At 40.5% G+C, this 16375-nt stretch overlaps 1 protein-coding gene across 2 annotated transcripts in view; it reads left to right on the plus strand.

Annotated features, from left to right (window-relative positions):
* LOC124615587 (coiled-coil and C2 domain-containing protein 1-like) overlaps positions 1–16375 on the plus strand; it is a 129618-nt gene that overhangs the window by 58584 nt on the left and 54659 nt on the right. For both annotated transcript variants that reach the window (XM_047143573.1, XM_047143574.1), the window contains exons 6-11: positions 89–363; positions 1951–2137; positions 8552–8785; positions 10144–10335; positions 12947–13143; positions 15382–15513. In XM_047143573.1, coding sequence (XP_046999529.1) covers positions 89–363; positions 1951–2137; positions 8552–8785; positions 10144–10335; positions 12947–13143; positions 15382–15513 — 1217 coding nt within the window. The remainder of the gene's footprint in view (positions 1–88; positions 364–1950; positions 2138–8551; positions 8786–10143; positions 10336–12946; positions 13144–15381; positions 15514–16375) is intronic.

Genomic DNA, 16375 nt, shown 5'->3' on the forward strand with positions numbered 1-16375 from the left:
TTTTCGTAACTGATTACATGCATGATGCAGTTAAAATTCCCACTGTTTGGGACAGACCTTTACAATGACCCTATACTATACACTGCAGAAATGGTTCCAACGCGACCTGCCCGTCAACCTCCTGTACCGGAGAGGCCACCACAGTTTGGAGTGCCACTGCCTGGCATGGCTTCTCCAGTGCAAGATCAGTCACCAGGAAAGGAAGTCCCATCACCCATGCCATCAAGTCCTACATCCACCGCTGATCAAAATAATACAATTGCTGCTCTTGCTGCACGCAGGGATGAGTACAAAATGGCAGCACTGCAAGCTAAGAAGGCTGGTGATCGGGAAACAGCTATAAACTATGTACGAATTGTCAAGGTATGTTCACTCTCATTTTTATGTTGACATTGATCCTCATGTACCGGGTGATCAAAACGTCGGTATAAATTTGAAAACTTAATAAACCACGGAATAATGTAGATAGAGAGGTGAAAATTGACACACATGCTTGGAATGACATGGGATTTTATTAGAACCACCCCATATTACTAGACACATGAAAGATCACTTGCACGTGTCGTTTAGTGAGGATCGTGTGCTCAGCCGCCACTTTCGTCATGCTTGGCCTCCCAGGTCCCCAGACCTCAGTCCGTGTGATTATTAGCTTTGGGGTTACCTGAAGTCGCAAGTGTATCGTGATCGACTGATATCTCTAGGGATGCTGAAAGACAACATCCGATGCCAATGCCTCAGCATAACTCCGGACATGCTTTACAGTGCTGTTCACAACATTATTCCTCGACTACAGCTATTGTTGAGGAATGATGGTGGACATATTGAGCATTTCCTGTAAAGAACATCATCTTTGCTTTGTCTTACTTTGTTATGCTAATTATTGCTATTCTGATCAGATGAAGCGCCATCTGTCGGCCATTTTTTGAATTTCTGTATTTTTTGGGTTCTAATAAAACCCCATGTCATTCCAAGCATGTGTGTCAATTTGTACCTCTCTATCTACATTATTCTGTGATTTATTCAGTTTTCAAATTTATACTGACTTTTTGATCACCTGGTACACACAGAAATAGCAATAAAGATGAAAGCCTGTTGTAACGTATACTAATATTCATTATGCAAATGATTTTTTTTCCATCAAATACTTGTTCATTGCTAATAAATTTATATTTATTTTTATTTCTTACATAGTCTTTCATCATTGCTGCTATATGTTGCGCTTTTTTGTCTGAAAGGTGTAGTAAATTTGTCTGATTAATGTGTATGTTGTATTTAAAAAGTTATTTGGTTCTTAGGTAATAATACTGCCAAGGAACCAAGCAATGCCGAACATAATTTCCCCTACCCATTTGTGCCTCTTAAGACCATGAGTTTTCACAGTTGTTAATAAGGTAAAAAGTTATTGGGTTTTGGTACTGCATGATTTATTCCAGATTTTAGAAAGAATTCAAAGGTATGCTGCTATTTTTGTGGCCAGTAGTTCTGATCAATACACAAACATTATGGAAATATTCCCTACACTTAAATGGGAACCTCTTGAGGAAAGAAATCATTCTTTTCTTGAAACATTGTCGAGAAACTTGAGAGAACCAGCATTTGCAACAGACTGCAGTACGATTCTACCACCATCAACATACATCTCGTGTAGTATGTACTGCAGAGAAGAGAGAGATCTGGGCTTACGCGGAAACATAAACCTAGATAGGCAGTCGTTTTTCTTTCCTCCATTTGTGAGTGGAACAGAAAGCCAATGACTGGCAGTGGAGTGAAATAGCATCTGCTATGCATAGTGGTGTGGCTAGTGAAGTATGTCTTTAATATTTCTAGATACACCAAAACACCAGGAACTTCATTTTCATCCTACTTTATTTTAAAAAAAATTAAATGCGACAGTTTGTTGTGCAAGTTGTTTGTCTTCTTTAGATTTTTCATAGTTGTCCTGTATTGTAGAAATTTGAGATTGTCATCTCGGCAGTGGAGGGTGGACAGGCTGTAGATCTAAGTGAGATGCCACCACCTCCACCACCCATTGGCTCAGTGAAAACAACTCCTCGTGTGATTGAAACTGCTGTTGAGGAGAGTGAGAAGCAGAGAGACGCTGACAATTTACAGTCCACTACAGGGGGAGCAGCTGAAGGTAAGACCTCACCTCAAATTTTACCAAAAGATTCTATTATAATCTGTTAGACTCATGCTGAGGGTAAAACTGCATTGTTAATTAAATAAGTTATCATACAGGAAGACAATGAATCATTCTTTCACTGTTGCTGTTAGGATATTTTTATTCATATGGCTGCCTCAAGATTTGAAATCTCACTATCCGATGTTTTGTAGACATTTTTGTCATTTAACCACAAATTAAACATCATAGTGAAAACAGATTGATTCACTAGCTTCATGGAAAGATGCAGTTCGTTTCAGTGTACTGACTTGCATGAATAGTTCAGACATACATCAGAAAGCTCCATTCACAGGCTAAGGCTTGCGAATGTAATGACAGAAATTAGATTTTCAATTAAACTTAAAAATCCTTGCAAAATGTGCACAGATGATAATATAAGCAAAGGTTTGCTGAATGGAACAAAATATGATAATTTTGAAAATGAAATTGTAATAAGACAGTGAGATGCTCTGCCCATTATCTCTTGAATATAGCTTTGTAGAGAGTTGTGTGCAAACTCAGTCTATTAGCAGCAGGATCATTATAAAAAAAAATAAAAAAAAGGTTAAAATGTTGGCATATACACAGACAATATAGTCTGTGTATATGCCAACAAGAGATGAACAAGACAGCCAGTTGCATCTCATAATCAACAAACATAAATTTGAGCACATTGAACAGTTCAGATTTCTGGGCACAATGATGGACAAACAAAATCAGAGACAAGTATAAGTGAAAATGAGAATTCAGCTAACAGAGCCAACTGCTTCATGCAGAAACCTTCTAGAGTCTATATTACTGACAACGAAAACTAAAATTAAAGTATCCTGATGTGGGATGGTGCATGCAAAAAGCAATAAGGTGTCCAAGTAGCAATGAGCAATAGAAATTTATTTCTACAAGAAATTATAGAAAGTGAGATTCTGGAAACATCCCCCAGGCTGTGGCTAAGCCATGTCTCCACAATATCCTTTCTCCCAGGAGTGCTAGTTCTGCAAGGTTCGCAGAAGAGATTCTGTGAAGTTTGGTAGGCAGGAGACGAGGTACTGGCGAAATTAAAGCTGTGAGGACGGGTCGTGAGTCGTGCTTGGGTAGCTCAGTTGGTAGAGCACTTGCTCGCAAAAGACAAAGGTCCCGAGTTAAAGTCTCGGTCTGGTACACAGTTTTTTTCTCCCAGGAAGTTTCATAGGGTAAAGCTGTTTGAGCCTCACATTAGCTTGGTTGGTCGTGTAATCAATGTGGTGCCTACCCCCCTCCCCACATGTAATTTTCTGTTCCATCCAGACACCAAGGTATCTGAATTTCTTACAGAAATGTATTGGACGTGTGTGTAGCATTATTTGTCTGCAGTTTTTATGTTTGTGCAGATGTTTTTGTTTGCGTGTGAACAGAACAGCCTGGCACTTATCCATGTTTACTTTAACACACCATTGTTCCAGCCAAGGCTCAGCATTTCTGAGTGCTGTCAGTAGTCGTGGGTTAATGTTTGACGGTTTCCAGTCTTGCACTAGGATGGCTGTGTTACCCACATAGATGGCAACTATCGTGTTTTGTGAAGCTTCGTACGTGTTTTGTGTAGCTTCGAAGTCACTGATGTGGAGGTTAAACAAAAGGGGCCCTAGGATATTGTGTTGGGGTAGTCTCACTCGCATACTGTGTTGAGTTGTTTGTTTGCACCGAACATCAGTGTAGAAGCATCTGTTGGTGAAAATATGAGTGTGTGAGATGTATGATTCCATCACGGATACGAGCATTGCTGAGACTGGAAATGAGTGTGTTGTACCATAGGTGATCAAAGGCGTCCAGGAACACTGCCCCTGAAGCTTTGTTGATGTTGTAGACATCTGTGATATGTTCCACTACATGGAGGAGTTGTTGTGTTCTAAAGTGCCTTAGTAGTGGTGGACCGTCCTCACATAAATACTGCTCCTTTTAGGCACACATTATCACCTGGAGCAAGCTATGAAGGGAAGTCTTGTGCCAGTAAACGTCTCAAAACAGAACATCAAGCTGTTGTCATTGGATGCTGTCTTCATAAGCTGCGAGTGTGCCTGATTCCAGGTGATGCTGACTTGGTGCCTTCCAGCCGGCTGGCCATCTGCTGCCTAATGTCTGTCCATTGGTGGCCACCTACCTCCGGGATCCTCAGTTTGTGCTTGGGCCACTTAACTGCCTAGCCTCTATTGTCCTGTGCCGAGAAACTCTGCGTTGCTCATTGCTCTTTGTGGGCAAACTACTTGGCTGCCAACACTGATGCCATTGTCCACAACAAGGTCCAAGATTCAACTCTGCGTGCGTTTGCGAATCCTGCACTGAGTTGTACATCTGCCTAGCCAGTGTGACTGCCTTTGCATGGCATGTAGCTGCAGAGTGCTAGCAGATTGTCTGAGAACTAATGTAGTACTATAGCAAGGGAGTGCTGACCATGTAACATCCGGGCAAGGTGATGCTACATGCAAGCCTGACAGGAGGCCGCATGCTGACTTCAGCACGTTTTATTGACCAAGACTGCCAGTGCCTTGAGAGCGCTGATGGCCACCTAGCCCCACCGTGACTGATATGTTGTTATACAAAATAAAGGAATGTGTGGAATTACTGTATTTAATACTGGGTCTCGGACATCTACCATCCTACGTGGAGAACTGATGGCCATCCTGTCCTCTAGCTGCCCAGCTCCGCCACCGGTGACAGAGGGCATTCAACCCTGGTCTCTATAGCTGCCAGCCCCTATAAACAAATCTAAAATGTGCATACTAGTACAATACCACAGTACCTCTAATTGCTGGATGCCCATATTCTGTCATTCTTCTCTCACTTTTTTGGTTCCTATTTCATTCTGCCTTCCTTCATCAAGTGAAAATAACAAATTCTTTTCCTTGCAATATTATATACCTTTTGATGATTGTTTTAATTGTTTATAGCCCCTCATCTCATGGATTAACTAGAATTCAGTTGCATAGTGTTCTCGGGAGAAACAAAACTGCTGTTCTACAGATCAGAGTGTGGAATGTCAGATTCCTTAATCAGGCAGGTAGGTTAGAAAATTTAAAAAGGGAAATGGATAGGTTAAAGTTAGATATAGTGGGAATTAGTGAAGTTCGGTGACAGGAGGAACAAGACTTTTGGTCAGGTGAATACAGGGCCATAAATACAAAATCAAATAGGGGTACTGCAGTAGTAGGTTTAATAATGAATAAAAAAAATACAAGTGTGGGTAAGCTACGACAAACAGCATAATAAAAGCATTATTGTAGCCAAGGTAGACACAAAGCTCATGCCTACCACAGTAGTACAAGTTAATATGCAAACTAACTCTACAGATAATGAAGAGATTCAAGAAATGTATGACGGGATAAAAGAAATTATTCAGATAGTTAAGGGAGATGAAAATTTAATATTCATGGGTGACTGGAATTTGATAGTAGGGAAAGGAAGAGAAGGAAAGGTAGTACGTGAATATGGACTGGGGGGGATAAGGACTGAAAGAGGAAGCCGCCCGGTAGAATTTTGGGCAGAGCATAACTTAATCATAGCTAACACTTGGTTTAGGAATCCTGAGAGAGAGTTGTATATGTGGAAGAGGGCTGGAGACACTGGAAGGTTTCGGGTAGATTGTATAATGGTAAGGCAGAGATTCAGGAACCAGGTTTTAAATTGTAAGACATTTCCATGGGCAGATGTGGACTCTGGCCACAATTTATTGGTTATGAACTGTAGACTAAAACTGAAGAAACTGCTTAAAGGTAGGAATTGAAGGAGATGGGACCTGGATAAAATGAAAGAACCAGAGGCTGCAGAGAGTTACAGAGAGAGCATTAGGGAACAATTGACAAGAAAGGGGGAAAAGAAGTACAGTAGAAGAAGAATGGTTGGTTTTGAGAGATGAAGTAGTGTAGGCAGCAGAGGATCAAGTTGGTAACAAGACGAGGGCTAGTAGAAATCCTTAGGTAACAGAAGAGATATTAAATTTAATTGGCGAAAGGAGAAAATATAAAAATGCTGCAAATGAAGTAGGCAAAAAGGAATATGAACGTCTCAAAAGTGAGATTGACAGGAAGTGCAAAACAACCAAGCAGGGATGGCTAGAGGAGCAATGTAAGGATGTAGAGGCATATATCGCTATGGGTAAGATATATTGCCTACAGGAAAATTAGAGAGACCTTTGGAGAAAAGAGAACCACTTGTATGAATATCAAGAGCTCAGATGGAAAACCAGTTCTAAGTAAAGAAGGAAAAACAGAAAGATGGAAGGAGTACATAGAGGGTCTGTACAAGGGCGATGTACTGCACGGCAGTATTATAGAAATGGAAGAGGATGTAGATGAAGATGAAATGGGAGATATGACACTGCGTGATGAGTTTGACAGAGCACTGAAAGACCTAAGTCGAAACAAGGCCCCGGGAGTAGACAACATTCCATTATAACTACTGATAGCCTTGGGAGAGCCAGCCCTGATGAAACTCTACTGTCTGGTGAGAAAGATGTATGAGGCAAGTGAAATACCCTCAGACTTTGAGAAGAATATAATAATTCCAATCCCAAAGAAAGCAGGTGTGTGAAAATTATCGAACTATCAGTTTAATAAGTCACGACTGCGAAATACTAACACGAATTCTTTACAGTTGAATGGAAAAACTGATAGAAGCCAACCTCAAGGTAGATCTGTTGATTCTGTAGAAATGTTGGAACAGATGAGGCGATACAGACCCTAAAACTTATCTTAGGAAATAGATTAAGGAAAGGCAAACCTACGTTTCTAGCATTTGTAGACTTACAGAAAACTTTTGACAATGTTGACTGGAATATTGTCTTTCAAATTCTAATGGTGACAGGGAACGAAAGGCTATTTACAATTTGTACAGAAACCAAATGGCAGTTATAAGAGGCGATGGGCGTGAAAAGGTGCCAGTGGTTGGGAAGGGAGTGAGACAGGGTTGTAGCCTGTCGCCAATGTTATTCAATCTGTATATTGAGTCAGCAGTAAAGGAAACAAAAGAAAAATGTGGAGTAGGAATTAAAATCCATGGAGAAGAAATTAAAACTTTGAGGTTTGCCTATGACATTGTAATTCTGGCAGAGATAGCAAAAGGCCTGGAAGAGCAATTGAATGGAATGGACAATGTCTTGAAAGGGGGATATAAGGTGAACATCAACAAAAGCAAAACGAGGACAATGGAATGTAGTCAAATTAAATCAGGTGATGCTGAGGGAATTAGATTAGAAAATGAGACACTTAAAAGTAGTAAATGGGTTTTGCTGTTTGGGGAGAAAAATTTCTGATGATGGTTGAAGTAGAGAGGATATAAAATGTAGTCTGGTAATGCAAGGAAAGTGTTTCTGAAGAAGAGAAATTTGTTAACATCGAGTATGGATTTAAGTGTCAGGAAGTCTTTTCGGAAACGATTTTTATGGTGTGTAGCCACGTATGGAACTGAAACATGGATGATAAATAGTTTAGACAAGAAGAGAATAGAGGGTTTTGAAATGTGGTACTACAGGAGAATGCTGAAGATTATATGGATAGATCACGCAATCAATGAGGAGGTACTGAATAGGAATTTGTGGCACAACTTGACTACAAGAAGGGGTTGGTTGGTAGGACATGTTATGAGGCATCCAGGGGTCACCAATTTAGTATTGGAGAGCAGCGTGGAGGGTAAAACTCATAGAGGGAGACCAAGAAATGAATACACTAAGCAGATTCAGGGGTATGTAGGTTGCAGTATGTACTTTGAGATGAAGAGACTTACACAGGCTAGGGTAGCATGGTAAGTTGCATCAAACCAGTCTCTGGACTGAAGACCACAACACACAGCAAGCAAACATCTTTGTTTTCTATGAGCCCTCCTGCAACAACACAGCAGTTGGTCTTAAAATGGTGGTCTGTATTCTCAGTCAGTTGAGTTAATCTAGATCTAATCGTCAGTTTATTGTTTCACAGATGAAAAATGATAGTGCAGATTCACACTTTTGTTTCTGTGATCGTTTTCTTTAGTTTAAATTTGCATCCCTCTGCTTTTTTTACTTAAGAATTCTTCTGATTGACTGACTGATATTACAGAGATGAATGAGGGAAGAAGCTGTTGTATAAAAGTTGCTATTTGGTATGGTAATCTCTTCTTTGCCTCATTTTAGTATTATCATGTTGACCCTTCTAGCTTTTGTGTAATATGGACGCTCATCCTTGCAACTGCTCTTGATGAATATACCTAATGAACTAATTTGATAAATACAGCTGTCTTGGCATTATGCCTTTCATCTGCTATTTCTTCTTCAGATTCTTCAGAAATTTCTCTTTGTTATATCTGCACATTTCATTAGTATTCAATATTTTTAACAGTTCTGCATATTTGATGTAAACTATTTTCAATTAACATTTAAAATTTTAGGTGAAGAGCAACCTGAGACTGATTTATATAATGCTATACCTACACCAACTACTGTCATGGAAGCTCTTATACAGAGACTGGACAAATATAAGTCTGTAGAGAAGGCAGCCAAAGAAGAAGGAAATGCGAGCAAGGCTAGAAGGATTGGACGCATAGTAAAACAGTATGAAAATGCAATAAAGTTGCATAAAGCTGGCAAACCCATACCAATTGATGAATTGCCAACGCCACCTGGTGAGTACATTTGTGTCACTTCAGATTTCCATGTTTATATCAGGTGTCCAGTAACATTCGGGGGACATGCAGGATACTGTACACACAAACTTGATTGCTAGAATCAATTCTACCTCAGTTATGGTGGCTAACAAATAGAACAAATGTGGTAAATGAAGTACTCTCTGCCAAACTCCGTAATGTGGTGTTTTGAGTATAGATGTAGATGAACATGTAGAATATCATTTGTACAACTGCTGGTTAGTGTAATCTTTGATACACATCTACATCTACGTTTATACTCTGCAAGCCACCCAATGGTGTGTGGCGGAGGGCACCTTACGTGCCACTGTCATTACCTCCCTTTCCTGTTCCAGTCGCGTATGGTTCGCGGGAAGAACGACTGCCGGAAAGCCTCCGTGCGCGCTCGAATCTCTCTAATTTTACATTCGTGATCTCCTCGGTAGGTATGAGTAGGGGGAGGCAATATATACGATACCTCAGCCAGAAACACACGCTCTCGAAGCCTGGACAGCAAGCTACACCGTGATGCAGAGCGCCTCTCTTGCAGGGTCTGCCACTTGAGTTTGCTGAACATCTCCGTAACGCTATCACGCTTCCCAGATAACCCTGTGACGAAACGCGCCACTCTTCTTTGGATCTTCTCTATCTCCTCTGTCAACCCGACCTGGTACGGATCCCAAACTGATGAGCAATACTCAAGTATAGGTCGTACGAGTGTTTTGTAAGACACCTCCTTTGTTGTTGGACTACATTTTCTAAGGACTCTCCCAATGAATCTCAACACAGTAGGTTTGATTAGGGGTATGTGGATTGCAGTGGGATTTGCAACATTTAAACTCTATAGTATTACTATAATATACCTGTGTGTCTTACATGCAGTGAGTTACATGTTTCACAAAGGTGAATCTCTCTCTCTCTCTCTCTCTCTCTCTCTCTCTCTCTCTCTCTCTCTCTCCCCCCCCTCTCTCCCTCCCCCCTCTCCCTCCCCCCTCTCCCTCCCCCCTCTTTCCCTCCCTTCCCCCTCTCTCCCCCTCCCTCCCCCCTCTCCCCCTGCCCCCTCTCCTCCCTCTCCCCCCCATCTCCTCCCCCCCCCTCTCTCTCTCTCTCTCTCTCTCTCTCTCTCTCTCTCTCTCTCTCTCTCTCTCTGTGTGCGCACACTTGTGTGTGTGTGTGTGTGTGTGTGTGTGTGTGTGTTTATTTATTCCAGCCTGGATTTTCCACCAAAGTATTAATTAAAACTGCAAAGCTTGCATGAAAGTAAGGTTTCACTATAAGCCATTTTACAATTGAGAGTAGTAATTCAGATTTTCATTTGCAGTTATGTTGTACCCTGCTTATGGAGGTTTGTGTTTCAGGTTTTGCTCCAATTCCGCAGGAGGGTGGATCATCAGCTTCTGCAGCAGGTCCTTCAAGTCCACCATCACAACCTCCAGTAGATGAGGAGACACCAAAACCAGCACCTCGTCCCCAGCCATCCCCTGCACCTACACCAAAAGCTCAGCCATCCACTCCACACGATGTTCAGCCAGAGTCTGAAAAAGCAAATGGTATACGTTAATACATGTCTGTTATTTGCATCTTGTAAACCCATCTACCTCCCTTTCCATCTCTTTTGAATTTTGCAGATAATTTTTGCTTAGCCCCCTTGTGTTCCTATATACTGTAAAACCAGACTTGTGTTCCTTAAGAGATAGCAGCAGGGCCACAAATTATGGTACGGTAAATAGTAAATAATATCTGAAATATTTTTGTTAACATACATAGCTAAATAAAATGTACAAGTTAAATATGTGAACTGTTGTTCATTTAAGAGTGAAAATAGTATTCTTTATTTTCTGATGCTGCCAGGAAAAATTTGGCTGCTTCTTTGCAAGTAATGTGTTTACTTTTGAGAAGGAAATAGACAACATACTCACCACAGTCTATGGCTGCTGAAGCCAGACTGACTTCAGCAGCTGGAGACTGTGTGTGTGAGTTGTATTTGTGTGTGTGCGTGCAGAAAAGACTGTCAGAAAGTGAGCTTTTGGCCAAGGCCTGTCATGAAGGCCTTGTTGGCTCACATAGACTGTGGTGAGTATGTTGTCTATTTCCGACAAACGCCTTGTTGACCAAAAGCTCACTTTCTGACAGTCTTTTCTGTTATGCCTATCTGTGACTCAGCATCTCCAGTATTTGGTTAGTATCAGCTGTTCTTTTCATGACATTGTTATATTCCATCCTGGATTTTCCACTGTTTAATGAAAGGAGTGATAATGATAAAAATTATAATTTGACATAACATTAAAAATAAAGCAAAGTTTCCATCTCTTCAATAAGCTGGATATCCTGCATGATGGGGTGAGAATTCATCTGGCAAAAAATGGCAGGAATCGATCATCACAAAACAGGGATGCCCAGATACAAGGTGTGAGCTGGGTAGAGATATTAAGGAAACAATTTTGAGCCAGGCACCTGAGCTACAGAGCATGAAGGTGGCAGTGCACTGGAGACTGACTGGATTCTACGGAACATGAATTGATTGTCTTGTTTCCCAGTGGGATAAATGTCTTAACATGTGCAGTGATTACTTTTGAATGGAACCATTCCATAGTCACCTTGTGGCAGGTGTTCAGTTTCCACTTGACTCCCTCTCGTATGGTCAGAATAATTACTCATAGTGTGTGAGACTGAAGTTCCAATGCCGTTTTGCACACAGTCTCTGCTGCATCACCACTTTCTTGTGACTTATCTCTGTGCAGTGTCCCACTTGGTACTTACTGCACCAATATTTGCCTCCAACAGCCTTGTTATTACCCTTTTGAAGGAGGAGTTGTTTCAGTATTCTTTCACCCTACTTCTATTGTGACTTAAAATACACACCATGTGTTACTAACTTACGAACACTCTTCTTGCAACTGCAAACATTCTGCAAACCTAATATCTCAAGTCATCAGTTGCTTATTAATCTGCATCATTACTTGCCTCAACGAGATGGCCTTCTAACTGGTACGTCACTCGTGAATATGGATTTGCAACTTTCTAGGAAGTGACATTTTTATGGTTTTTTTCCAATTGCATTTTAATGACCATTTCTTGTGGAGTCAAGCAACATTTGATACTGCAGGAATCTGAAAACTAGTGTTAATTCTTGGACAGAAGGTTACTCTTACTTGCCACTTAGCATGATGTAGAGTAATATGTTTACTATACTAAGCTGAAAAGTATGCTGGCCATCCTACTGCATGTAGAGTTCTATTAACAGGTGCTTTGTGGTTTTTATCTCAGCTATGTCAACATCGCTTTTTAACACATAACAAATGAAAAAATTTAGATACACATATTTGGCACTGAAACAAATGGGGCAAGCGCTTATCAGGATTTTCCCCAATGTTGTGCATCCAAAAAAGTTTTTTCCAAGGGCAAAAGACCAAAGGTTGGGCTATGCATATAGGGCAGGTGAAATAGAAACATTTATTGAATTGTGAATCCATGCACTTCAACACAGTGCTTACATCACAGATTCAATATTATTGTTTCCAAATGCAAACACAACTGTTGTTTAGAATCCCATGAGAAGTTTTCTTCTTACATAGCACTTTGGTACAGTCTACACCTCTGTATATTGCGATGCTTCCAGTAAGTGATTTATGATGATTCATTGTTCCACTGATTAGATCAGCCTTTTTCAAATTAATATGTATCAGTTCACATATCTTCAAAAGAAATCTCTTTGAGCAATATGCAGCTGTTCTAGCATTTCAGAATAAAATCACTTGTCATTTCAACATTTAGGAGTGTCGTGTTAGTCTTCCTATTATGTAAGTCTGTTTATTATCAGACTGCTGACTCAGCGTTGAATCTTTTATCCCATTCATCAGCGAAAAATGAATACTGGTAACATTAATTACAATCATACATTTTCTCATTGGTGAACCAGATGAAAAGTAGGTAAATTAATAAACAAAGAGCTCATTGCACATGAAGCTATTTTTGCTTCATTGGGATCTCCATTTCATGTAGTGAGATACTACAAATTGCTTTCATTCTGGATCTATATTAACAGTGTATTTGCCTCTATAGCTATTTCGGAATCATGTAAAAGAATACTGTGGATATTTGCATAATTACTTGCTATTTTTTTTCTTGCTGATACTAATTTATTATCTTGTTTTCCATCAGTGCGCAAATCACCACAGTCCCGGCAGGAGAAGCAATTAGCTCTGTTGTTGGCAAGGCAGAAGGAATTTAAAGAGGCTGCTTTGGAGGCAAAACGGAAGGGGGAAATTAGTCAGGCAAAGGAGTATCTACGATTGGCTAAAGGCTTTGATCCACTTATTGAAGCCACAAATTGCGGATTGCCTGTGGATATGGACTCTGTAAGTCAAAAGAATATATTTTCTGAGGTTTCTTTTCTTTTTAGTTTCACACTAAATATTTAATAAAATGATGTGTATGCAGAAAAGTCATGAAACTAAGATGCAAATTGAGAGAGCTGCTGTAAAACAAAAAATGAGTGTGTGAGTTTTCAAAGTAAACTTCATTTCATTAGGTCAGCCTTCTTTGAATGAATACATATCTGTTCACATTGCTTGTGAAACATAAACATATTTTTTGTGCATTTTAGGGTTTTAGCCATTTCAATTATTTTACTTGTGCTTCTGGCACATAATGAAGAAGATTCCGGTATCAACAGGAAATGAGGTTTAAAATAATAAAGTATAACAATAAAAAATGAGCATACATGAATCTGAATTTCACCTGGTCATTCTCCAAAACCCAAGCCACCTTCCTGGATGTTGACCTTCATCTTGTTGAAGCTCACATCCACACCTCTGTCCACATCAAACCCACAAACAAACTACAGTACCTTCACTTTGATAGCTGCCATCCATTCCACATCAAACACTCCCTTCCCTACAGCCTAGGTATTCATGGCAAACGTGTCTGCTCCAGTGACGAATCCCTCAACGATTACACCAATAACCTGACCAGTGCTTTCCTCTCCCACAACTATCCTGCAGACCTTGTCCACAAACAAATCTCCCAAGCAATACATTCCTCCCTGTCCAACGACAATGTTCCTACCCCCAGACCACACAGAAGCATCCCCCTTGTCACCCAATATTATCCTGGCATCGAATACATCAACAAATTACTCCATCAACAAATTACTCCGCCAGGGATATGACTTTCTCAAGTCAAGCCCTGAAATGAGATCAACCCTTGACAATATTCTCCCTACACCACTCAGAGTTGCCTTTCGTCGCCCCCCTAACCTCCGTAACATCGTTGTCAAACCCTACAATATTCCCAGACCACCACCTCTACCCAGCAGTTCCTACCCCTGTAACTGACCCCGCTGCAAAACCTGCCCCATGCATCCCCCCACAACCACCTAATCCAGTGCCGCTACTGGTAAAACATACACAATTCAAGGCAGGGCCACATGTGAAACAACACGTCATTTATCAGTTGACATGCCTGCACTGCACAGCCTTTTACATTGGTATGACGACAACTAAAGTGGCTGAGAACATGAACGGGCACAGACGAACTGTCTGCCTAGGAGATGTCCAATACCCATTAGTGGAGCAAGCCCTCCAGCATAATTCTAGGGACCTAGGAACCTGCTACACCGTACGTGCCATTTGGCTTCTCCCACCCAACATCAGCCCCTCAGAACTGTGGAGATGGGAACTTGTACTCCAACACATCCTTTCATACCGCCATCCCTCTGGACTGAACCTACAGTGACCAACCTCACTCCCATTTACTCTTCAGTCTTTTCCTCATTCCCTTTCGTCTTTAGCCATTCACGCATCTTTTCATCCTACATAGTTGTGTTTATCTTTATACTATATACCTCTTTACTTCTGTATGCATCCTCTTTGGTTTGAAGCTGGCACAGTACTTGCTGTAGAATATCTTTGGCTTCCCTCTGACACCCATGCCTCCATCTTTGCTACCCTCCCTGTTTACCTTTCCCCTGTTCCTTCATAACCAGGGTTGTGAGTAACTGAATCCACTTTCCCTTCTTCCCCTATTTTCCCATCTCTCCTCCCTGACGATGGAACCAGGTTCCGAAAGGTAGGATACGTAAATTTTCTGTTCTGTTTTGTGTATCTATTGGCTGTACTGAGCTGAGGTAAGTGCTGGCCAGCCCCTTTATCTCTTTGTTAGTACTTGAAACTGTGTTTTCTTATTTTTCTGATCCATACCAGTATTCACAGTAAGGTATGCCAAATATCACAAAATGTGTGTTATAAGTGTAAATATTTTACTTCAAATAGCTGCTTCTTTCTATCCTCTTGTGGAAAATTCAGATTGCTCCCATTGTAGCCTCCAATTAATGCAATTTCTATGCAAGAAGAAACTTGGCATTTTACATAGCAACTGCATCTTCACATATTGGCCATGTGTTCGCTAAGGTGGGCTTAGCCACATTCTTTTCTGCTGCCTTTTGTATCTTGTCATTCTTTTCCTCACTGAACAGTCAGCTGTGATTTTATGTTTTAAACAATGTGTTCTTTCCGTTATCCTATTTCTGCTGTCTTGGTTCTCGGTTTATGTTACTTTTACTTTTATTAATGAGAATTACTTACTTTAAATTGTAGGTCCCTGTGCCACCAGCTACTAAAATTGTATTGGAATCTGATTTTGATATTGTCAATGCTGATGACTGCATACCTGGAAGTGATTTAGATATATTTGATAAACTGGAAGAAGACTTATTGAAACAAGCAAAGGTTGGTATGGAAAGAACATTTTCAATGTTATGTTTGTTTTGGCAGTTAATTTTGGCTCTCAGTTAAGAGTGTACACATGTTCTCATTGAGGTAGAGTGGTTAGGGGCCACTAAAGACATATATACTAACCAATGACAGGTTAGCAGTAACTGTCAGGAATAATTTTCATTCTTATTTTGACAACATTGCCTATTTTCAGAATCAAATTTTCATTCTGCAGTGGAGTGTGCACTGATGTGAAACTTCCTAGCAGAATAAAACTGTGTGTCTGACTAGGACTTTAACCTGCAATATTGGCATTTTGTGAGCAAATGCTCTACGAACTATTCAGTTGTGAAAAGCTTAATACTTCCAATAAAAAGCCTACCAATGGTCAGTTCTCTTCTGTCCACTGGTGGGCGTGTTACTGGAAGTTCTGGAGTCCAGTTGATTTAGGCCCCGCTGCATTAGGCTTTGTTGGTTGCACATACTGGCATAACATGCTTAGTAAGTTGTACTGTTTCCATTTGAAGAGTCCATTGGTATTTGCCATTGTGGTTCATACATTGATGGCAGATTACTCTTGGGGCTTGAAGGTAACACTTTCTTGTAGTAAAACTGGTGGTATGTTCTGAGTAAATAATGTTTCAGTTTTCATTATTCAGGTACTTAATGTCTAGCAGCTGTCCCACTGTCCTCAAAGGATTACCAGAGACTATGTTTGAAAAAATCTTACATCTAAATATGGGTCCAAAACTTTGAAAAAATATGGCATAAAGAGATGAAACAGTAATCACTATCATAGAAAATAGTAGTTTCTGTTCGAAACTTCCTGTGCTGGACCAAGACTTGAACTTGCCACCCTTGCCTTTTGTAAGCAATT

Source organism: Schistocerca americana, chromosome 5, assembly GCF_021461395.2.
Source record: "Schistocerca americana isolate TAMUIC-IGC-003095 chromosome 5, iqSchAmer2.1, whole genome shotgun sequence".
In the NCBI taxonomy this organism is placed as follows: Eukaryota; Metazoa; Arthropoda; class Insecta; order Orthoptera; family Acrididae; genus Schistocerca; species Schistocerca americana.